The following is a 25,429-nucleotide window of genomic DNA, read 5'->3' on the forward strand; positions in this document are numbered from 1 at the left end:
GACGCAGCCTACGCACCGTACCTCAAACTCCGCATGTTTCGTGGAGTGGGACGAACATCAGCACTGACACTGTAAGACGAGTGTTACACAGGATTGGTAGAAATAAAGCTATATAAGCAAAAAGAAATCCTGGATAAGTAAGGTAAATAGACGAAAGATGCCGGAGTTTTCAAAACGATGTGTTAGCAAGCCACTTAGTTCCTCGAAACTAGTGTTATTTACGGATGAATATAAATTCAGTTTGTTTGGTACGTCCGCAAAGCGCCGCGTGTGAATTAAAAACAAGTAACTCTACAGTAAAAACCTTCAGTCTATAGTTAAACATGGGTGTGGACCCATCATGACATGGGAGTGTATGTCGGGGCCTGGTGTGAGCAACTTCTGAGTAATACCTGCAACAATGGATAAGATGTTATATTTGAACATTTTAAAGCAGTTTCTGAATCCCATTGTCGAAAAATGAGGGACTGCTGGTGATTACTACTTCCTGAAAGATACATACTGCTCGGGTCGTTAAGCACTGGTTGCTTCACAATACACTTTATGTACTGCAAACTCCTCCCCAGATTTAAACTCCATAGAGCATTTATGGGCGGAACTGAAACAGATACTTCAGAAAAAGAGGTGAAAATAAGGAAAGCTGGAAGCCAACATTTCTTGAAGGGTGGCAGAAGATAGGTCCAAAAATCACGGCAAAACTAGTTCAGTCCATGCCGAAGAGGCTTCAAGCTGTCATTGCTGCCAATGGAAATTACACTGGATACTGAAGACTTATTTGTTCTGTGAGCCAATTTCGTGTGAGGTGTAAGTGGACGAATAATTTTGCTCCACTACTTGTCGGAACAGACAGTTACAGAAGTACGTTGTGTTATAATGATTGTTGTATATTATCACGTTCTCATTTTCAAATAAAAGGTAACTATTACAACATGGACGTCCTTCCTACCTTTCCACTACTAACCGTATTTCCGGTCACAACAGTGAATCGACGCATACTTTTTTGACTATCTGTACATGATGTTCGGTAGTGCTTAAGTCGCTTCTGAATCAATGTTGTTCCTTCTCTAAGAATGGTTTAACTATTTTCCTCAGGTGTTTCTGGACTATCTTTTCCAAAAATTTCATAGTGTGCGATAGCATTGTGATACTTCGATAATTGGTACATTTTTCCTATTTTCCTTGTTGTACAGAGGGATGACTGTTTTTGTCCAGTCTTCAGAAATTCTGTTCTCCTTCCAGATGATAGTGGCCCTGTACGGCGTATTTAGACCTGGTTCTCCTGCTGTTTTTATCATGTCCATTGTGATACCATCATATCCCAGGGACATCTGATTGTTAATATTCTTCAGTGTTGTATGTAATAGTTTACATCTATTATGCAGTCTTTGTCATTGGTGTTATTGCTGTTGTTGATTTTGCCATTTCCGTTTAATAATTCACTGAAGTAGTTTTTCATTTCTTCTCTGGATCATCTGTTTTACCAACGGCTTTTTGTTCCGGTATTCTGAGCCAGGTATTGTATTACCTCATCTCTCCGGCTGCATTCCTGTTGATATAGTTGCCTTTGCCTTTTCATCATATTCCAGCCTTTCTCAGCATTCTTGTCTCTTTCATTCCACCATGGTGTTTCCTTCTCCCTGATTGTGGAACTTGTTTTACCATATATTTCTTCAGCTTCTAATACAACGGAGTTTCTATATAGCAGCCATTATTCTACCCCACCTTTATCATTTTTGGGTATGATATTGTGGCAGATGTTTTCCTTTGGCACTCTTCTTTCTTTTTAATTTCTTTCAACAACTGTGTCCTTATCTTGGGCATTGTCTTATGCTTGATACTCCACTCATGGATATTTCCTGATGTCCCACCAGTAACCGGTGGTCGCTATCTAGACTTTCGCTTAGAATAACATAAGCACGTGTAATGAACTGGGTTGCCTGTTTGTCGGATATTATGCAGTCAGTAACGGTTTTGAATTACCCATCCCAGCCGTGGCGTGTTATTTTGTTGTCTTCTCTCTTCTGGTATCGTGCGTTTTGTATGTGCCCGCATTGAAGTCTGTCAGGTTTACCTCCCGCTCAGAATTTCTACTGCCGTATCCATGGGACCCAGTGTTACTTTCACACCCTTGTCTCTCTGTCCGTATTCGAGCATTCCGTTCACCCATAATGGTGGTGTTTTCCTCTGATATAATTTCGTCGAGGTCTGTGAGAAACGGCTCTTACTTGATGTGAATACACTTGAAGACGCTGTGGTAGCAGTGGCGTATCCTGGAATCTCCACTGAGGCATGCAACTAGTAACCATGCAGTTAACACAATGTATTAAGTAAATTTCAATTCTACTCACCCTAATTACATGTAAGTGAACTCGAGCCAAACAGTTTTACTGTAAGTTCCTGGATTGAACGAGCGTACACAATTCTTGTTTTCTATTTTTAAATTTACGAGGGTCCGCCTCTGTGGTGTAGTGGTTAGCGTGATTAGCTGCCACCCCCGGAGGTCCGGGTTCGATTCCCGGCTCTGCCACGAAATTTGAAAAGTGGTACGAGGGCTGGAACGGGGTTCACTCAGCCTCGGGAGGTCAACTGAGTAGAGGTGGGTTCGATTCCCACCTCAGCCATTCTGGAAGTGGTTTTCCGTGGTTTCCCACTTCTCCAGGCAAATGCCGGGATGGTACCTAACTTCAGGCCACGGCCGCTTCCTTCCCTCTTCCTTGTCTATCCCTTCCAATATTCCCATCCCCCGCAAGGCCCCTATTCAGCATAGCAGGTGAGGCCGCCTGGGCGAGGTACTGGTCATCCTCCCCAGTTTTGTCCCCGACGCAGAGTCTGAAGCTCCAGGACACTGCCCTTGAGGCGGTTCAGGTGGGATCCCTCGCTGAGTCCGAAAAGCCGAGGGAAAAGCCAACCCTGGAGGGTAAGCAGATTAAGAAGAAGGAGAAGAAGAAGAATTGTTTTGCTTTACGTCGCACCGACACAGATAGGTCTTATGGCGACGATGGGATAGGAAAAGCTTAGTAGTTGGAAGGAAGCGGCCGTGGCCTTAATTAAGGTACAGCCCCAGCATCTGCCTGGTGTGAAAATGGGAAACCACGGAAAACCATCTTCAGGGCTGCCGATAGTGGGATTCGAACCTACTATCTCCCGGATGCAAGCTCACAGCCGCGCGCCTCTACACGCACGGCCAACTCGCCCGGTAAAGAAGAAATATACGAGGGAAGGTAGAGGTCTCCCGGCTTGAACTATTTGAATCTTTTCATCAAACGAACGGCCAGTAAAATGATTTACAATTATATCCGTTTTAGACTCATCCATCGTTAATACCACAATATGCGCAAAATATAATAAAAGACCGAAAACGACGAATAGCACAGGAACAGCACACACAGAATGAACTCACTAATCAGCAAAACACACAATGAATTAACTCACTAGTTAGCCACAACTGAAGCACTGGAGGAAAGTCACCTCAGTGGCATTGGTCAGTTTCGTCACGTTGGGTTCTCGCTGGGGGATAATCTGTGGGTCCCGCTCGCTGTAAACATGTCGACTTTCTCCAAGTTGCTAACAGATGGCAGAGGGTAGCACGGGTATGGGGTGACAAATTCTGACCAAGTTTCAATTGCAGCGACATCGTTCGGAGGGTTTCAGAACTACGTCTGCCACCGAATGCAGTTTTAAGATTGAATGCCTTTACATCGTTAACTCCGCCATGCTGTCTCTTTCTTCCTAGAGAGGAGTAGACGGCGAGACTACACCAGCACCACACGTAGTCAAGCAACGGAACTAGTACAGTTGCGCGGACCTTTTGAACTTCTGAGAGATGAAATCGTTAATATTTGACTTAAAACAACCTAAAATCGTACATCAGACAGTTCTTTGTGTTATCATAACGCATGCAGTGAATGCCTTGCATTCAAGGAGAATACGCCCCTGTGTGGTAGGTCTGTTCAATACGTATTCTATTCTTGATGATTCAGTCGCTCACGTAGCTAACGTCTATCAGTGTTTGTGGTGAAGGAGAGCAACTCCATTTCTGGCAACATGCATGCTAGCGCTCCAATACAAAACATAATCACTGTGGAGAACTTATTTCCTGATCCTTCCCATTTGGTCTTACTCAACCCCAACATTCCAAGTTTACGCCTGTCTATAAGGTCGACAAGTTCTTCCTATTTGCTGCTTAGGGTTAGGATGTTGGGTGTTCCAATTCTTAATCGCTTCTTCTTGGATATTTGTTTTCTCCACTATCCCCGATGAGCTTCGGGTTGTTGGCCGTCATGACCCCGGGAGTTAGATGAGGGAATGCCATGTTCAGTATTTGTATTTCTTTATATTCGAGGCTTGTTTCAGATTTGAAAGCAACACTAAAGTGCTCTTCAATTGGCTTACTAGGCCTAACATTGAAGAGGATTTTCTGTCAGGATTATCCCCCTTAGCCTTTAGCAGTTACCTGCTGTGTGGAAAGCAGCAGCCTTTTGATGAATTTATATGGCATTTCCTCCTCTTGGAAATCATCATAACTCCTAGGGTATTCATCCTCCGCCCTTGGCATTTGCTTCATTCCAGTATATTTTTACCCTTAGTTTGTCATGTTTGTACTAGCCGCCTGACCCTCGCCAAACAGTCGCAAGTGAACTTACCGCCTACTGTCATATACGGTAGCACGATTACTCCTGACCTTGACTTCAATTCCAGCTGATAACGTAATCAGAATCAATCACAATTCGTAAATGTTCGACCATAGGACGTACGTTTTAGGTGTACTATCCACGCCCAGATTACTTTCCATATTTTGGCAACATTCTGTGTGCATTTATTCATAATGATTCTACCTTCTGTTCACTTGTTATAAACCCATCTACATAGTAAGAAAACAAACTTAGGAATGGCACTTAATAATGTTTGAGTTGACTCTTTCATTTGTGGACTCGAAGTACGAAAGTTTTCTAGTAAGATGTATGACTGACTTGTTTTGTTGATTTGTTTTGTAGGTAGCCGGTGGTAATGCCGTACTATAGCGGCTCAGCCACGGTGTCGGCTGGACCCCCAGTCAGCTACAAGATGCCTGTGCCGTCGTCTTCGCGCTACAGCTCGTACCGCAGCAGCAGCAGCTCGTTAGAGCGGCCGCTGTATAGCTCCAGTACTGGCAGCTACCTCACATCACGCTCTACTTACACCACTGAGTATCGCTCCAAGTTTACCTCGCCGTCCAGGTAAGATAGCGCAATTGTATATTAAAAGTAAATTAAGGAAGAAACTATTATCCTTCCTAGACCTGATAGATGGTACTGTAATAAAACACATTTTGTCGATATTAAGACCACCTGATATCACAGCTATGTGATTATATCTGAACTATATTTTTCGTGCCACTGACGAGAAACTTGTCCTATTTTGAGGTCGCAAAAGCACGCTGTATTAGGTGGTGCGAAAAGCATCTGCCTCTGAATGGGAAGTTGATCTGTAGGAAGAGTAGAGAATACAGAGTAGTCATTGTCTGAGTTCACAAAATGATCAAAGCAGTCTTTTAACTTGCATCATTAAACACCAAGTGGGATGACCAAAATTGTATAAGATGGTAATTCAATATGCCTTCTTCAAGAGTGGTAACACATCTGATCGTCGTGAATGGTGTACACACAGGAGTACTTCGCTTTTGATTAAATTGCCTTTTGTGACCAGTATAATGAATCGTTCTTCATGCACAAGTTACAAGCTGCAAGTTAAAAGTCTGCTTTGATTATTTTGTGATCTCTGAAAATGATGACTTTGTAAAATGTAACTCCTATCTCCTGTAGATCATCGTTATCTGTGATCAATAGAATTGTATTTTAACTTTGAAAATATTTCAGTCAAAATCTTTGCTGAAAGTACGGTAGCGAGATCAGAAGAATGCATTTGCCCGGCGAGAGACTGGGAGAAGTGGTTTTTGCCAGCCATGCCTGTGACGTAATCGTTGCCATAGCAGTCCCGCTACTACCCAGGCGATTTACTTTTCACCCTATGAAGTAGCAGCAGTTCGCGCTATCAGTTTCAATACAGCCGTCTCTGCGTTTATTGCGATTGAATTATTCCGCATTCGTTCGTATTTCTTTCTTTCCCTTTTTTTTTGGTCATTTATCCTTATCCGTTGTTACTGCTGTTTCTTGTAGCCTGCGAATATCAGCAACGTATCAGTTCGAACGATCATCATCTAGAAGTTTTCATTCCGCTCAGAGGCTTAGATCTGGGCAATACAAGTTGCATTGTGATGGCTTTGATAGAAAAGTCATATGAGACGTCCTAAACGATTTCTGTGTAATGCAGAGAATTGTTCCCACAGTAACTAAGCTACTGGTGGCAGAAGATAAAATAAACCTTCCGTGGAAGGTACACATTTTAAGAAATAATATGAGGTTCAAGAGTAAGAGAGACACCAGGAGCAGCATATTGATTGACCCCCCAAATATTGTTTATTGATGAGGTAACTATCCAAGACGCATGAAAATATGCGGTTCTCAGAACAGAAACATCATTTTTATATCGATGAATCTCGGGTGGACAATAACATTACACTTAATAAATGTTGGACCGAATGTGCCTGACTACGAAGTTTGGGTCACGTTCTGTTAGCTTGGATTCGGGAAATAGAGGGTTCGAATCCCACTGTCGGCAGCCCTGAAGATGGTTTTCCGTGGTTTCTCATTTTAATTCAAGCAAATGCTGGGGTTTGTACCTTAATTAAGGCTACGGTCGGTTCCTTTCCTATCCTGTCGTCGTCATAAGGCCCGCCTGTGTCGGTGTGACGTAAAACATACTTTTGAAATGTTGACAAAGTGATAGTATTCAACCAACAGGAGCTCTTCAAACAGGCCGATGCTCGTCCATTTGAGTTCTGAGAGGAGGGTTATCGATGACGCTAACATGATATTTAGAGCAGCAAAGGCCGTTGGAGATTACCATGGCTAAATGATGGCGTGAATTGTTATAAGTGGATGAGTGAAACATTTCTACCTAATCTCCCCTGTAGGGGTGTTACAATTATTGAAGATGCGCGTTACCACAGTCACAGTATCCTCCTGGTATGACATTAAAAGTGATGTGGTAAAATGGTTAAAATAAAACAAAGTAATGTTGGCCTCTTACATGTGTGAAGTCATTGCCCTCAAGTCGCCCTGGGCCAAAATCATACGAAATGCTCGAGAGCAAAACATTACGAGTAACACTCCGTTAATGAATCTAAAGAAAGTGACGGCGAATGCTATCGTATCTGTGATAACCGGCGACTAGGAAAAATTCGATCAACATATCATCAGACTGGAAACAGAGTTCTGCGGAAAGGATGGTTTGTTGAGACATGCAGTAGGCTATCGACGGTTTTGTAATGCGCTTACTACACTTGTGTCCGAAAGTTAAGCATAAGTTACGAATAAGCAGGGCAACAGGAAATAGACCGCAAATCGCACGACACATGCACCCACAAACCTTACGTTTTCGTTCTATATAGGAAAGGAGTGTTCCCTGCTTTGACTAGCGGCGTAACCGCAAGGTAAACGCATCCAGTGCCTGCGCCCCATATCCCCTCTGTTCTGTTTGCCCTGTTATAGTGTGCGGAGTGTAGCCTTGTGGTGAACGTGACAACTTAATGGCACAACGACGCCATTTGGACCGCGTTTTGCAGGATAGAATACTCGGCCGTCTGGAAGCAGGCCAAGCACAGACCGAAGTCGCCGTATCCTTCAATGTGCCACGAAGTGTCATTTCCAGGCTTTGGACATGATTTCGAGACACAGGAGATATTAGTCGTAGGCCAGTACCTGGTCGACCAAGGATAACCACCCCACAGCAGAACCGATATCTGGCCTTAACCGCCCGACGAAATCGGAGTGCAACTGCAAGACAATTGTCGGCGAAGCTTGCAGCCATCTCAGGGGTTGCCGTTTCCCGGCAAACTGTACCGGAGGCTCAGAACAGCAGGGCTGTTTGCCCGACATCCAGCGGTGTGTATGCCGCTCACTCCAGCACAGAGACGGGCCCGTTTACTGTGGAGCCGTCAACATCGAAACTGGACCATGTATGAATGGAGGCATGTGCTCTTCACAGCTGAATCTCTCTTCAGTTTGCAGAACGATTCCCGTCGCATTATAATCTGGAGAGAACCGGGTATCCGATACAACCACAGGAACATCGTGGAACGGGACCAGTATGGTGGTGGTGGCGTCATGGTGTGGAGCGGCATCATGTTGAATGGCGGTATGGATTTCTGGCTGGGGAAGACATTCATCGCATGGACTGGCCAGCGAAGTCTGCGAATCGGAATCTTATAGAACATGCCTGGGATGCATTGGGGAAGCGAATTGCATCCCGTCAGCCTCCACCAAGGACCCTCCAAGACATTCGCATTGCCCTTTCGGAGGAATGGGATCGACTGCCACAAGAGCTCTTGGACCATCTGGTAGAGAGCATGCCACGTCGCTGCGAAGCATGTGTGGCCGTTAGAGGTAACCATACACCCTATTAACAGCATATTTTGTTGTGGAAGACATTGCCAAGTTTTGTTAGTTGTTGTCAGAGGTATACCTTAGCTATCAGAACCTTTCTGACACTGATTTTTTTAAAACAAATTGTGTGACGTATGGTGTGTGTCAGCTTCCGTTTGTTCAGCAATCCGTCTGACATTCCTGTCAGGCGGTATGGCCTCGTTTAGTGATTATGCTTAACTTTTGGACACTAGTGTAGTTGTAGCGCAGCTACGTACATAATGCCGTAATTCATCCGAGTGTCTACATGTCTGATCAGGCGAAACTCGGAACTCTGCAAAGTGTGGGTCAATGTTTTCGTGTGGCAGGTAAGTCGATCGGTCTGGGTAAAACAGGAAGTTCGTGCCTGAAGCCACATTTCTCGATCTTGCATTCTTTTGATCTCCCAACAGTAGGTAATTTTCGGAGTTCGTAAAGGTTAATTTTCCATCGTTGAACAAGGTTTTCAATTTGCAGCTAATATTCCACATGCGAACTATACGTAGTGTGGCACTTTCGACGATATCAACAACATTATATATCGTGGTAATTCATTATTCCTCCAATAGGGTAAACTAGGGCGTCCTTGGCCATGGACTAATGGGAAAGGTGGCGGCCGCGCGCAGCTACCTCTGATACCCAGAGGCAATAGGATGACGTCACCCGTTTCGCTTGCCTTCTCCCAGGACTTAGAAGAAGCGTAATTTTTTGACTAGATGAACTTGTTGTAGATGAGTAGGTTACTTCTTTCGGAAAACCGGATACTATGTAACCTACTTTAGTATTGAAAGGCTATGACCTATCAATTTTAACATTACCGGTCACGTGACTGTGACGTCGCAAGCGCAGGCGATTTGAAAAGTGGGCGTGGTCGGGCACATTTGTATGCTTAACCTACCTTACTAGGCAAGATAACTGCTATACATTACCTATATGGAAGGTTTTATGATCTCTTATTAATGAACCAATATTTTAAGTTGTTGATTCATTGCGAGCTTGCAACATCGTGGTCATCAGCCCAGTGTATTTATATGTATGTAGAATTTTGTTTGATAACCTATGTTACCGTATTAACTGCAGTAGTATGTTAACATGTACTCGTATCAGGGAGGGGGCGAAAACACCTCTTACCTTTAAAATTCAGTATCTCCTCAACTGATCGTCGTAGGAAACTGATTTTTAATAAATTGTCCTCTAACTGGTGATATGTAACAATTCCCCCCGAACTGTTTATTTTCAAAATGTTGGGGTAAAACTGATTTATAACGCTAAAAAAGTCTCGGATGATACTTAAATGACTTTTAGAGTAGATACGTAGGTTGGGGTAAAAACAACATTATAAATTAAAAATTCGATATCACTTCAACCGGTAGTCTTATAAAACTGATTTTGAGCTTACAATTTATCTAAAATTATTCTCTAACTGGTGATATATTGCACCCGCTCACCCTCTGAATCCCAGGTTTGCATTAATCTCAGGGGTGTCCGGTTCATTTTTAAACATCTAAATAAAATCTAACTATATATATAGGCGCACAAATAAACACACGGATGAATGGGGCATGCACATTAAGTTAGGGGAAGGCTCAATCATAAACACAAATTAAAGGACTCCACAATAGGACTGCGAAGTGACACTTTAAAATCATCATGGCATCATAGCTAACTACAGTAACAAGAGTATGAGAATGGTTTCCTTTGAAAAATGCCATAAGGAGCAGTTTATTGCAACATTTGGCGCACTTAAGTCATATGCAGTTTACCAATACACTGATTTGATCGGAGAATAAAATACAAGATTCTTGCTCTACCGCAAGTGGTGTGGAAAAAATTTACAATACCAATCCTGTAATAAAAACAACAAAACATATGTGGTTTGTTCCACCTTACTTGGTGTGAATTGCTAGAGCTGGTTCTAGCATTTGATCCCGTGGGTTCGAACCAGCGTTTATATGAGTGCGTGGTTTCCATGGACGACCCTTTCGGATACGAGAGCCCGAGAGTAAAATAAATTTTACTGTCGGCTTCTCGGTCCGTTTGATGAAGTACCTTCGGCAAATATGTACATCGCCAAGTCCGGCACCTTGGTTTGGATAATATTACTATGATTAGGCGGGAATTACTATGAGGACGGATCCTATGATTCGTTCAGTTCATGTTATGCCATACCGAACTCGTCATTATACAGCTTACCTTAATACACTGACTGACAGAGCAAATGCAACACCAAGAAGGAGTGGTCAGAACTTTATGCCAATTGCAGGGTAGACTGACGTCACTGAGGTATGCTCATGATGTGAAATGCGCCGCTGTGCTGCGCACGTAGCGAACGATAAATGGGACACGGCGTTGGCGAATGGCCCACTTCGTACCGTGATTTCTCAGCCGACAGTCATTGTAGAACGTGTTGTCGTGTGCCACAGGACACTTATATAGCTAAGAATGCCAGGCCTCCGTCAACGGAGGCATTTCCAGCAGACAGACGACTTTACGACGGGTATGGTGATCGGGCTGAGAAGGGCAGGTTGGTCGCTTCGTCAAATCGCAGCCGATACCCATAGGGATGTGTCCACGGTGCAGCGCCTGTGGCGAAGATGGTTGGCGCAGGGACATGTGGCACGTGGCACGTACGAGGGGTCCAGGCGCAGCCCGAGTGACGTCAGCACGCGAGGATCGGCGCATCCGCCGCCAAGCGGTGGCAGCCCCGCACGCCACGTCAACCGCCATTCTTCAGCATGTGCAAGACACCCTGGCTGTTCCAATATCGACCAGAACAATTTCCCGTCGATTGGTTGAAGGAGGCCTGCACTCCCGGCGTCCGCTCAGAAGACTACCATTGACTCCACAGCATAGACGTGCACGCCTGGCATGGTGCCGGGCTAGAGCGACTTGGATGAGGGAATGGCGGAACGTCGTGTTCTCCGATGAGTCACGCTTCTGTTCTGTCAGTGATAGTCACCGCAGACTATAATTCTTATTATTTGGGGATATTAGGTCGTGTAATAATAAATAAATACCAGCTGACGCATTTCAATCCTGCGACCAGGATCGTCTTCAGAGCAACAACAAAGCAAAATGGCTACGGTCTCTCCATAGTAAACAGACTCAAGATAGAGAGACCCTGTTAGAAATGTAGTTCATTCCAGGGCCTCCAGAGTCACGAAGAAAGATGTTGACGAGTTAACTATGGAGGGTAGCCATGATCTACTCAGTATATAGCCGTCACCTTTGTTAAAATTATTCGGGCGTTTAGCAATTTCTATCGCATCACGAATGATTCTGGAATAAAATGTTTCTCTTTACAAATGACAGAAGTTGCATCAAAATTATTTGATGGTCATTATGTATGGCATGTTCTGCCACAGCAGACTTCTCTGGCTGGCAAAGACGTAAGTGCCTGCGATGTTCTTTAACCCTTGTTGCTACTTTCCTACATGTTTGGCCGACATAAACCGATCCACAGGAGCAAGGAATCATATATATTCCAGCGCAGTTTAAACCAATAGGATCTTTGACAGATCGCAAACAATTGCCTATGGTGATATTAGGCTTAAAAATGGTCTTGATATTGTGCTTTCTGAGAATATTGCCAATCCTATCCGTGACAAATTGCACGTATGGCAAGAAGGCCAGACTCAAAGGACGAGAATAACGTGACAATCTGCCTTTTGGCTTAGGATGTAGCACTTCGTCAATCTGTTTCCCTGAATAGCCATTGCTCAGAAATATTCTGGATAGGAACTCAAGTTCACCTTTTAATTTATCCTCCTCACAAACTTCCCTTGCTCGGCTGATAAGAGTGTTAAGCATAGCACGCTTTTGGCAAGGATGGTGATGAGAGGACCCATGAAGGTATCTATTAGTATGGGTAGGTTTACGGTAAACCGAATGACCTAAAGTTCCATCTGATTTCTTAGAAACCAAAACATCCAAGAACGGCAAACATCCTCCACGTTCAGTCTCCATGGTAAATTTAATGTTTGGATGTATGCTGTTTAAGTGATCCAAAAATATAGATAATTCGTGTTCACCATGGGGCCAGATAACAAATGTGTCATCGACAAATCTCAACCAGATGGACGGCTTGAGCGTGCACGATTGAAGACAACGCTCTTCAAAATCTTGCATATAAATTAATAATGGACTCGGGAAGCGATCCATTTGTTTCATGAAGTAACCACATTTAAATGACACTGTTTCGCTTCAAATCACGGTATCATTCCCAAATAATTCACAGATTAGTACTCATCTATTTAGTTGGATCCTGAGCGGCATTTTACGAATGAGAGACCCATTTCGGCCCTCATCCGTCTACTCTTGCATGGTGGCTGGTTTCAGGTCACAAATATACTTTACACTGAGGCGTTCAGCCATTATAAACACGGGTCTAATATTTAACACTTATACATGGAACATTCTCTTAACACATCGTTACATTGAAGCGTTCAGCCATTATAAACACTGGTCTAATATTTAACACTCATATAGGGAAAACTCTCTTAACACATGATTACACTGAGGTGCCCAAGACCCAAATTTTAATTACACTGGTTATTCTTCGTCTTTTCCCGCACAAACGACTGGGACACGTACGACGTAGTGTCGAATATATTGCCCGGCGCTTTTCACGAATACCGATATGGCGCGTCCGAAATGTTATCAAGCCTCCTAGTTCATTCCGCTCTTGATGTGTTCGTTGTTCCGGCGCTTAACGTGGCTCACATCACGGTCATACAATGTAGGCTTAAATCACTGACTAATAACGTTTACTACAGCTTGTACTGACTGTTGATCGCACTGCTTGCTATTTTCTGCACTCAACGTTAGTTAAAGAAATACTGTTTAGCACTCTATTATAGATACACGTCTGCCTAAATTCGTAATTTAAATAAGTCACCTCAGATCGTAACAAGATCTGGCTGGATTTAAAGTTCACTCGAACGCGGGGTGACTGGGACACGACTACTTCCTCCCGAATAAGAATGAGACGTCACTTCGCCCGAGATCAGAATACGATTGAGAGTATGGTTTGCTCCTTTCATTCGTATTTATGGATGGAAGGCCTCACCGATGGGCCAACTGACGTCACGCCTTGGAGAGGGGGGTAGTTTTCCTACATTGATACTTGCGATCCGAATAGAAGGTTGTAATTGAGGAGTTGGATGCAATAACAGCGTAAGTAGACTTACGTTATTTTGACAAACAGAAGCTTGAAGTTTATAAATGTTCTGAGTTAAAAGTAATATTAAGAATCAACATGAATTTCATTTAGGGACATTTAAAAGAGCCAGGAAATGTATTTCCCAAAGAATTTTATTGATATGTTAGCTAATAGGAAAGACAGAGTTATTTAAAGTTTCATTTTATACGCTGTTATTGCATGAAGAGCAGGAATATTATATTTTGCCATACACCGGTATTGATCAGGGAGTTAGGAAAGCATGATCGACCACTATAGAGGAACAGAAGTGGCAGTTTATCCCACCTCAGTTCTCCAAAATGTCTAAACTTACCAAAATTAAGAACAGATTCCTAAAAAAAAAAATTAACTAAGAAATGTAAAACCATTAAGTTTATTCTTTATTTAATATTCACCTTTTTCGTTCTTTTGCGTGAAGGGTCGAGAGGATTTTGTTACAGCACTCTCTCCAACTATGGTATTAGGCTACGGTAATTGCCCCCCCCCCAACAAATAGTTGAAATGTTATAAAATTAGTAACATTCCTTTCTGAACAACTTTTATTCCTATATTCATTTACAAAATGATTCTCTAAACCTAAAAGAAAAGAAAAGGAATAAAAAACAGATCACAAAGTATATAATTGGTATTTAGACATTGTGAGTCTTACTTGTTTGAAATACTCAAATGCATCATTGACCAAAATCAGGATGATTCATCTTCACATGCTGCATTAGCAGACTCTAGGGAATCATTACACACAGACATGACTTTCACATACCCCTCAATATTCAGTTTTTAAGTATTTCATCAGTGAAATAACATCAACCCTTTTGTCTGCTTTTACACTACACTTTCTTACATCATGTAGCCTCAAATCATTAAAACTGAGAAAGCTATCATTCCTCTTGAAGAAGATAAATGGCACATAGGAGTGTAGGCCTATGACTCTGATACAACACCATTTTGGTAATAAAGTCACACAAACTTCTGTATCATGAAATTGTTGCTTTTAGCAGAGGGCATTCTTAGAAACATAGGTCAAAGTGCTGATACCCAGTCTTTTATTAAATGTGACGCCACAAAACCTTCTCTTCCACTCGGTGACATCTTCTCCAGCCAGAGAACTGGCGGCAACTGAACGTGCCACTCGTGAAGCATGCATCATGCAATAACAGCGTAGCGCATGGTACCAGTTTTAGTGAGCTCCTGACCTCTAGCGGCATCCTAGCGAACTAAGACCTGGACTGGGTTGTAGTGAAGGGACCAGGAAATCTGAAAACAGTATTCATGCAATAAAAGCGTAAGTAGACTTACGCTGTTATTGCATCTAGCTCCTCAATTGATACCAATTAATCCACTCGTATGGAACATACACGTGGTTTAATATGATCTACTATGGATCGTAGATCTCAGCGATATTAGCGGATATCGCTCCTTCATATTTCGCGGGCTAAACCGCGTCCATCATAGCGTGGTCTCTTCCCGGCCAATAGCGTTCGAGATGACCCAGTTCCGAGAATTTTATTCTTCAATTTATTAAACTTATAACTGATTCTTTGATGCACGAATCTAAAAAAAATCCTTGAGTTAATTTAGGTAATTGCAATATTTAATTAATAATTAATGTCGGAAGTAATTGATGTTTCAATTCATTTCTGTCAAGCTGGTATCTCTGGGTGGCAATATGATTTTTGTGATTGGGTGATCGCGGGCGGTTAATTTGAATCTTTCTCTGTGGCAACATAACGACATTACTGCCCTGAGGCGCTGGGATCTGCGGCATACAGCTTCCGAGAATTTCTGAAGTAGTGGAAAGTTTGCCGGACCAGAAATACATTGCTGCAACCCTCATGTTGTAACTAGGCCTTTGTCTTTTTGCTGTCCTTTCTCTTCTCGTGCGAGGCCCTTTGAGTTATCCAAATCTTCCTGTCGGTACGCTCATGGCCTCCCTGCTGGTATTCGACTAGCATTGCCATTGTGACAGAATAATCCCTCTGGCTCCATTGGGTCGCGCAGCCGATTTGTACACATCTACACTTCCTTCGACCTGAATTTTGTTCGCTGATTTTTTCCCATTTCAATATGTGTAATTATCCTCCTTCTGATATCAAATCATGATTAATTCATGTGCTATGCCACCCGGGTACAATAGAAAAACTCGCCCCGAATGATTTTTTCAAAGTTTCGGATTAAAACTGACTTCGAACGTTAAAAATTTTTCGGATGATACTTTAAAAGACTTTTAGAGTAAAAAAGGTTGGGGATGTAAACACCTTTAACTTTAAAAAAATCGATCTCTCTCAAACCGATAGTCCTACAAAACTGATTTTAGCTTAAAGTTTATCGAAAATTATCCTATAAACGGTGGCATATGTCAAGTCAGCCCTAACAGTTTCTTTTCAAAGTTTCGGGGTAAACATATCCTCGAACTTTAAAATCTTAGATGATACTTTTAATGACTTTTAGAGTTAAAAAAAAACTGAAGGGCTGAAGGGTACTAAAAGGCACGAAAGGGCCAAAGGGCACAGCGCATTATAATTACCATTGAAGGAGCAAATGCTAATGCTTTGTATCTACCCCTCCACCTTTATCCGGGCTTGAGATCAGCTGTACAGCTAGAGGCGGAGTTAACACCCTAAGGGGAGGATGTTAGGAAAGAGTCTTTAACAATATAGCTACTCGATCTACTATATGGTATAGAAACGTTAGTATGGTGTTTAGGGTGTTAGTTCTCTCTCCCTGTAGTATATCGTCTCATTGTTTCTCGAAAAATATTTTCTACATTCAACAGTTCAGTGTAGAGACAGCATATTGTCCATGAGCTTCTTTTCCATCGATGTCTATGGCGTACATTTTCGCACGAAGTCCAACGAATGTTCTAATATTCTTCCCACTAGCTTCATCTTTATATTTACTCAAAACTTTTTCACCTGAGTGGTATGGATGATCAGGTGGATAATCAAGATGTATCGAAATGATTCAAAAACTGCAATTTGTCTGTATATTTGTCTTCAGATTTTACTAAATGTATAAAGGAATCTGTATCCATGTAGCCCTATATAAGTTTTAGATTGTTTAAGCCAAAGACTTTAATATATATATACGACTGAACGCTTAACCATGTGAACAACTACCAAATTAGCTCCGTAGATAGTTCTGTCAATGAATGTTGGTTTAATTTTGAGTTTTTCTACTATTTTACTATCTGTTACAAGGCGTATGTCTAGTCTTTTTCGAATTATCCACAGTTTTAGCAAACATAGCATTGAACAACTTCTACAGATCTTTCTCGAATCCGCTCCCCCTTGCTTACGTAGACTATTATTAAACTTCACGCAACTGTTTAGTCAACGTGACTGCCGGAACCATAGAACATGATTCAAAGCTTGTTTTAGTCATGTAGTGAACTTACATAATGTGCTCGATTCCTGGCTTTTAGTGCCGGGAGTGTCAGAGGGCAAGGTGCAGGTCTTTTGATTTTACTCCCGAAGGCGACCTGCGTGTCGTGATGAGGGTGAAATGATGATGAAGACGACACATACACCCAGCACCCGTGCCGGTGAAATTAGCCAATTATGGTTAAAATTCCCGACCCTTCCGGGAATCGAACCCGGGATCCCTGTGACCAAAGGCCAGCTCGCTAACCATTTAGCCATGGAGCCGGACTTGTCATCCGCTTAATGTGCGACTGTGGATTAAACGAGGGTATGTAAATGGCAAGTGTTCTGTTACTCAGGAAACTCGCGTTGGGCCGATGACCTTCGATGTTAGGCCCCTTAAAACAAAAAGCAAGAAACTCGCGTTCCCTTTTGGTTCGTTAGTGATTTTTCGGCTTAATTCAATAACGTTTTGTTTTATTTTGTAGTTCGTTTCGAAATTCCTTCGTTGAATAAATAGTTTTATTTTATTTTAAATTTCTTTTCCACTTAATTTGTTTAGAGAGGATGATTACCTAGTTGTACTTCCTCTTAAAACAAAAGTCACCACCACCATCTTCAGTGGTGTCAAGCGAGAGCTCATTGGAGGATGGAGTGGAGGTCCGTTGTGTTTTCCGATGAAAGTCGGTTCTGCCTTGGTGCTAGTGATAGCCGTGTGTTGGTTAGAAAGAGGCCAGGTGAGCGCCTGCATTCCACCTGTCTGCGGCGTCTACACACTGGACCTACACTGGGAGTCCTGGTCCGGGGAGCAATTTCTTATGACAGCACGAGCACTCTCATGGTCATCCCACGCATACTGACTGCAGATGTGTACTTCCGTCTGGTGGTTCGACCTGTTGTGCTGCCATTCATGAACAGCATTTCCGGGGGTGTTTTCCGACAGGATAATGCGCACCCCCCCGCCATGCCGCTGTTGTAACCCAGCGTGCTCTACAGTGTGTCGACATGTTGCCTTGGTGTGCACGATCCCCCGACCTGTCTCCAGTCAAGAACGTATGGGACATCATTGGACGACAACTCCAGCGTCATCCACAACCGGCATTAACCGTCCCTGTATTGACCGGCCAAGCGCAATAGGCATGGAACTCCATCCCACAAGCTGGCATCCGTCACCTGTATGGCATTATTGCATGCACGTTCGCATGCCTGCATTCAACAGTCAGGAGATTGCACCGGTTATTAATATACGAGCATGGCACATTTGCGATGGCTTTTCTTGCGCGGATATTAACCTGTAGTCGTGTACCTCTAATCAGTTAAATATGTTACCTCGACACATATATATTACCAAAATTTGCGTATTCTACATTCCTTATTTCATGGTGTTTGGATATTTTTTTCCGCCAGTGTATGAAGACCGAAGTCTTAAACTGTGAAATAACACGTAATTGCGAATTAATTAACATTTAGTATAAGCCATGTGTTGGCACAGGCGGAACACAGCGCCTTTTGTTCACAGAGGGTAGGGTGAAGTACGTACAAAAAAATAGAGCTGAAAAGAAACTAAGAACTAAAATGACCTAACAAGTAAAAATAAACAAATAAAAAGAAATAAGCGTAGGCCTTAAGCGAATATCTGTATAACGATTTAAATAAGTATTCATCGAAACGAGCGTAATAAATATTAAATAATATGAAGAAAGAAGGGCGGAAGGATACACGACTTTACCTGGAACCAGTAGCAGATAAAGTTGCCATTGAAGAAACAGTGACGCAGTAAGAGTTAACCAATAAGACAATTCAGGAATTACGACAAGGGGAATCCATGTTTGCCAACCAGACAGGCGAGGCAGTAAAGTGTGAACCGCAGAGAAGAGACGTCGCTCTAAAGGCAACTTCATAAAGGATGATTAAAAATTAAGGAAGGCGACCCCTGAGAAAACAAAAGGTAAATTATGATTATAGTAAGTACCGTAAAGAATATGTATCGAGAGTATGTATCAAACGGAAATATAGAAAGAATCTTCCTAGAAACACGAACACTGTGCACAGATTTTAAAATTGTGTTTCGAGAAACGCGCTGACATCCGTGTTTTAAATGCACGGCATGCCGTTTTGCCAACAGCGTTGAAGAATATACACCCAGCTATCAAATTAACTTTTACTGACCTGTGAAGGTATAATTATTTCTGTATACCTTGAATAATTCGTGCTTTTTATTCTTTTAGATAACAGTTTAAATCCTTGCACCAATCACAGCGTATGATTCAGCCGCCCTTCAAAAGATGTTTCATACTCCACTATACCACTACTAGCAGGGTTATACCCAATAATTGTATCTTAGTAGGCTCTCTTTTAAACATTTGTGAAGATGATGGAAAACCACGAACTTCATGACTTTTGCCGTTGTAGGTATTGTTGAATCCGCATCCACGTGTTTTGCAGTGATAGAATTGTCTGCACGACATTTCATGGCGTTCTGGAGAAAGGTTTTTCCACACACTTTGCACATCATAGCTAGGAATGGGTTGTTCTATGATAGACTTTATCTTCTAACAGATTCTTCTTTAGAAATAGATTACACCTGAGGAAGAAAGAAACAGAGTGTTGTATGCTCACCTCAGCAGTTTATTACAAACTAGACAAGGAGACGAGCTGCTCGACTAAGTGGTATGTTCCGAGCTGTTAGTGGAGAGATGGCGTGAACAAATAAATTTGAGTGGTGTTTTTAAAAGTAGGAAAGATCACAATCTATATATATATATATAAAATAAGAGTTTTGTCTGTACATTGCTCAGAATTTGAAAATAATGGTATTTCTGTATCGTTCATGTCCATAGTAACAAGAAAATGCACTTTTTACTTTTCCGTAATTTCTGTCTGTCTGTCTGTCTGTCTGTCTGTCTGTCTGTCTGTCTGTCTGTCTGTCTGTCTGTCTGTCTGTCTGTCTGTCTGTCTGTCTGTCTGTCTGTACACGCATCACGAGAAAACGGTTGAAGAGAATTTAATGAAAATCGGTATGTGAAGTCAGGGGATGAGCCTCTACAATCTAGGCTATAAATGATTTTACTCACGCTGAGTGAAATGGTAGTTTAGGGGAAGGCCTAAACTTGAATTCTCAACTATTTATGTTATTAGTGGTCTAATGAAAATCGGTATGTGAAGTCAGGAAATAAGTCGCTATAGTCTAGGCTGTAAATTATTTTATTCACGCTAAGTGAAATGGTAGTTTAAGGGAATGCCTAAAATGTAATTCTCAAATATTTTTTATTAAGAGGTGTAATCGATGAATGCTACATAACTAGGGTTTTATTTCTTATTAAGAGGTGTAATCGATGAATGCTACATAACTAGGGTTATATAGTATTAAATTTCCTGTTATTCATGTTTTATACATTGTTACCGTACTGGCTATGATCACAAAGATATTCATGATTTTGGATTTTTGTTACTAAGTCCATAACAGCGCCGAGTAACCAGAAATGGATAAACAGTATTTAATGAAAATAGGTATGTAAAGTCGGAGAATAAGAAACTACAGTTTATGGTATACAATATTTTACAAATCACAGAGTCGAAAGAAAACTAAATGTGAAGGCCTACAATAACATTACATTGACCATTGTTTGTCGTGATGTGCTTTGTGTCATCTGTTGCCCTTCATCTCCGGTAGACAGGATTACTGCTGCGTACAGAGTATTTTTATTTGATTTACGTCGCACCGACATAGATAGGTTTTATGGCGACGATGGGATAGGAAAGAGCTAGGAGTGCCTTAGGCCTTAATTAAGGTACAGGCCCAGCATTTGACTGGTGTGAAAGTGGTAAACCACGGAATACCATTATCAGCGCTGCCGACAATGGGGTTCGAATCCACTATCTCTCGGATGCAAGCTTACAGCTGCGCACCGCTAACCACACGGTCAACTCGCCCAGTCAATGACCTATGTTGACCACAAAGTCAGTCTTTCTGAGAATCCCGTAGCGAAGCACGGGTACATCAGCTAGTATGAATATAAAGTTGCAATTCAAGAGTACAAATTGGAGCAAATATTACTTTATAGGAATGGGAGTTAGGAATTGGAATTACTTACCAAGGGAGATGTTCAATACTTAAATTTCAAATTCTTTGCAATCATTTAAGGAAAGGCTAGGAAAACAACAGATAGGAATCTGCCACCTGGGCGACTGCCCTAAATGCAGATCAGTAGTAATTGATTGATTGTTTGATTGCTCCAATTCACAATGTCTTCCTTGTCTTCCAAAGGACCCCTCATAATAGTACTACTCACAGACTCACTAGTAAAGCAGAACTGTGGTGTTCCTCCTATAGTGGTACTAATCACAGGTAACGTAGACTCATGGTTTTCCTCGCATGGTGGTACTAATCGCAGGTATTGTCGACCCATGGTATTCACGCATAATAGCACCACTTACAAGTAACACAGACCCATGGTGTTCCTCACATAATGATAGGCTCACAAGCAACGCTAATCCGTGATTTCCTCACATAATGATAGGCTCACAAGCAACGCTAATCCGTGATTTCCTCACATAATGGGGCTAATCACGGGCGCGGGCCAGATCCACGATTGAAAAAGCCTAAAGAGATCCATGGTGTTCCTCACATAGTGGTACTAATCATAGGCAATGTAGACCCACGGTGCATCACACATTATTGTACCATCCACAGCCAACACAGACCCATGGTGTTCCTCACATAATGGTACTGCTCATAGGTAACGCAAGACTCATTCTGAACACAGTGGGACCAACCCATTCGAGCGCACGCTCGGCACCTATTCCCGATAGACGCCCGCTCCCCCGCCTCGGTGAGATGCACATGATGGCACTGTACTAATCAGTATTCAAATGCAACGCCCAGACCCGTGGTGTTCCTCACATAATGGTACTGCTCCTAGGTAACGTAGACCTATAGTGCCCCTTACGTGGTGGTACTAATCGCAAGTAGCATCGACCCATGGTGTTTCTCACGTTATGGTACTAATCGCAAGTACAGGGTCTTTCGTATAAAGCCAGACCGAGCGCACGGTGTTTGTACTCTACGCTACAGCAGCTGCCTCAGTTCAACTTAGTCGCGTGCGTCTGCCCTGCTTCAAGTGTGTGTATTATCCGCACACTTTATCTTGGTGCATTTGTGTACGGGGGTGAGGAGTAAGGAGGGAGCTGTCCCGGTATCGATAGTGCTGCCTGGTGCTGCCAACTGAATGAAAATGAAATCTGAATTGAATCGAGAACATGATCGATCGATATGAAATTTCTAAACCGTTATCATCTTAAGCCAACAACTATGTCACATACACATTATATAACATTATAAAACATTTCTCGATGCGAATCTTGTTCCTAGCATGAATTCTATACTTTGGCTTTGTTGTGTAAACAACAACAGTACTGGTACGTAAAGTGTACGCCAGATGTCGCACAACGATGCTTAAGCGATTCATAGTTTGTGTTTCAAAGGTTGCCAGTACGAATCTCGAAGATCGCCGAGGTCGACCGATTCAGCACTAGGGTGTAAATGTACCAAGATAAAGTGTGCGGATAATACAATCTTATATGAAATCTTACCTTATAAAAGATGCTGGAGTCGTCATCCTTTATAATTAGCATTTTCTGCACACCAGTAGTGAGAGTTATGACTGTTCACATGACCATTAAGATGAAACTATGCCTCATCCAAAAAGAAAACAATCTGTGCTGTGGGTCGAATAAACGATCATTCAGTGATGCAAGATACCACTCTCACTCTTGTGAACTGGATCAGTAGGTTTTAAACAGTGGGCCCGTGTAAACCTATACGGTTTAATGTGTAACAGCTTCGTAGCTCTGTGTGCAGAAGAAACCTAAAGCCCTACTTATGCTAATTTTGTGAGTGATTTATTCGGTGACCGTTCAGGTTTCGCACCAACGCCATGTAGATTTTTCTCTGTTAAAACTGTTCGTGTGCGCGCATATTTGTTATTGAGCACTGAGCCGGTAGTTTCAAATTGATTTACTATTACATGAATCTGTGCTCATGAAATTGCTGAACAAATGCATCGCGAACCCGTGGAGCAGACTCGTGCTCAAAATAACTATTACATACGAAAATACGGTGTTGCAATTATAACTGTCTCACCATGTTAACAGCTGAGATTTAGACTGGCTATTGATGCTATGTTGAACATGTGCCCGATTCTTGCAAGGGCGAAAACAATGCGCGCGTCTCCCGTACAGCTTCTTAGGTATCGGAGAGTAGAAACCGCTGACTCGGGGGCTGGGTGTATGTGTCGTCTTCATCATTTCATCCTCATCAAGACGCGCAGGTCCCCTACGAGCGTCAAATCGAAAAACCTGCATCTGGCGAGCTTGTCCTCGGACACTCGCGGCACTAAAAGCCATGCGCCATTTCATTTAATTTTTTTCATTATTATTAATGTCCTCTCCCTTTGGCTTTGGCATTTGCTCAGTACTTCCGCATTCGTTCTCGGTATTGTTCCTTTCTCTGCTGATCCTTAAGAAAATCTTTGGCCCAGTATGCATAAAAGGAGTGTCGATGAAAAGGTCTCTTGAATTATATCAGCATTCTGAGAGAATATCAGACACTTTGAAAAAGACGACTGAAATTTTATGGCCATATTCAAAGAATGAACAGTGAAGTACTTACTAAAAATATGTTTAATTATGCCTCCTATCTAAAAGTCAGGAATAATTGGATAATTGAAATTAAAAAAGGACCTTCCAGAAATTAGCATAACAGGCCTAGCTTCAGAACGTTAGTGAAAAAATATAATTTTGCTGAAAAATCCAGGATGGGAACCACCACTGCACGGAGGGAAGATCGGAAGTAAAAACACAGTGAGAGGATGAAGAGATTCTGGGAAGAGAAGAAAACAAATTAATCTGCTAAATTAGTAAAATCGCGCTCCTTAGTTGGGCGCAACGTTGTGAAAAATTATTATTATTATTATTATTATTATTATTATTATTATTATTATTATTATTATTATTATTATTATTATTACGGGATTTCCGTGGTTTACAGAGGTGTAAGAAGGTGCCGGGGTGAAAGGGTGGACAGTGAAAAGATCAAAATTAAAGCACTAAATTTGAAATTATCCCCCCTTTTTTCCTTTGAGTTTAAAATTTGATAGATAATCTGAATGAACAACAACAACAACAACAACAACAACAACAAATAATACGTCCCTGCCGGGACAAAACCTCCTATGTGAAATATGTTAGCTTAGAACTTTGGCCGGTAAGGTTCTGTCAGCTAAGGTGCAATATTGTGTGAATATTGTCAAGGCATTCTCGCTCTTCATAATGCATGTGCTGCGGGTCAGTATATCTCCAAAAATATTTTCACACAGGAGGTTTTGTCCCGGCAACGACGAACAGTTAAATGGAATAACGGTGAGCTCGACAGCTCTGATAACAACAATGACTTGAAGTCAAAATTCAGGTACAGTGGAGAAGATTTTCGATACAATAATTTACAAATGAATGAGCATGGTAGCTCTAAAGGTACATTATTTCAGAGAGTATATTTGCTCCACTCACTTACATCGTATAGTACTTAGAGCTTCAAACATTCATACAATCCAGCCTCTTTGAGGCACCAATTTCTTATCCAAATTTACACTAGGTAAACTGTGTTTACTGTCATTTCAGCTCGACAGCCTATTACACACCCATCTATTAATAATGATAATTTCACGGAAGCAATGACTGCCTATTCTAAATGTCCTAGAAGCACAAAAGAAAAGGTTTAAGTCGATCGGCCATAAACAAAATGCTAGGAGTCGAAACACTTGCACTTCTTTTGAAATACACTTAAAATCCTACATGGACTTATGGCCCGAAATTACAGAGGCTAAGCCTGTTCTGCTACAGAGGGTTGACCAGATGGCGACATACACTAAGTACCGTACCAAAATAGTTTAGAAGAATTTAGAGTTTTAGAAAATCATAGTCACCCCCATACCAAGTTGAATGGGAATTAATAGAGGGTGAACACACTTTATTCCCTAAGTTACAAATTTCCCAGCAGGGATTAAACAAAGTCTTCTGACTTGACTGAAAATTTGCATTTAAAAGGTGATATTAAACTTTAGAATTTTATATTAAGGAGGAAGTTTGAAACCTTCCCCTCAAGTTAACTGCCTGGAGCTATCACATATTAAAAGATGTCAGCCATTTCCTTGAGTTGTTGGGCCTTCCGACGACGGCAAGGCTGCCCCTGCCCCCTACTATGCCGTACACACACTTGGACCGGAGCGATGAAGATGATAATACGGCCCTAAAGCGCCCAGCTTTTATAGCAACTCCAAAGGGAAAGTTCTAAAACTCTCTTTACTTAGGCA

General features: G+C 42.0%; 1 protein-coding gene across 3 annotated transcripts in view; it reads left to right on the forward strand.

The window, feature by feature from the left end:
- Positions 1 to 25,429, forward strand: part of LOC136856844 (ubiquitin carboxyl-terminal hydrolase 2) — a 434,922-nt gene that overhangs the window by 137,298 nt on the left and 272,195 nt on the right. For all 3 annotated transcript variants that reach the window (XM_067135022.2, XM_067135020.2, XM_067135019.2), the window contains exon 2: positions 4,995 to 5,216. In XM_067135022.2, the coding sequence (XP_066991123.1) occupies positions 5,008 to 5,216 (209 nt within the window). In that variant the 5' untranslated portion in view covers positions 4,995 to 5,007. The remainder of the gene's footprint in view (positions 1 to 4,994; positions 5,217 to 25,429) is intronic.

The sequence above is a fragment of the Anabrus simplex genome, chromosome 1, assembly GCF_040414725.1.
Source record: "Anabrus simplex isolate iqAnaSimp1 chromosome 1, ASM4041472v1, whole genome shotgun sequence".
Classification (NCBI taxonomy): Eukaryota; Metazoa; Arthropoda; class Insecta; order Orthoptera; family Tettigoniidae; genus Anabrus; species Anabrus simplex.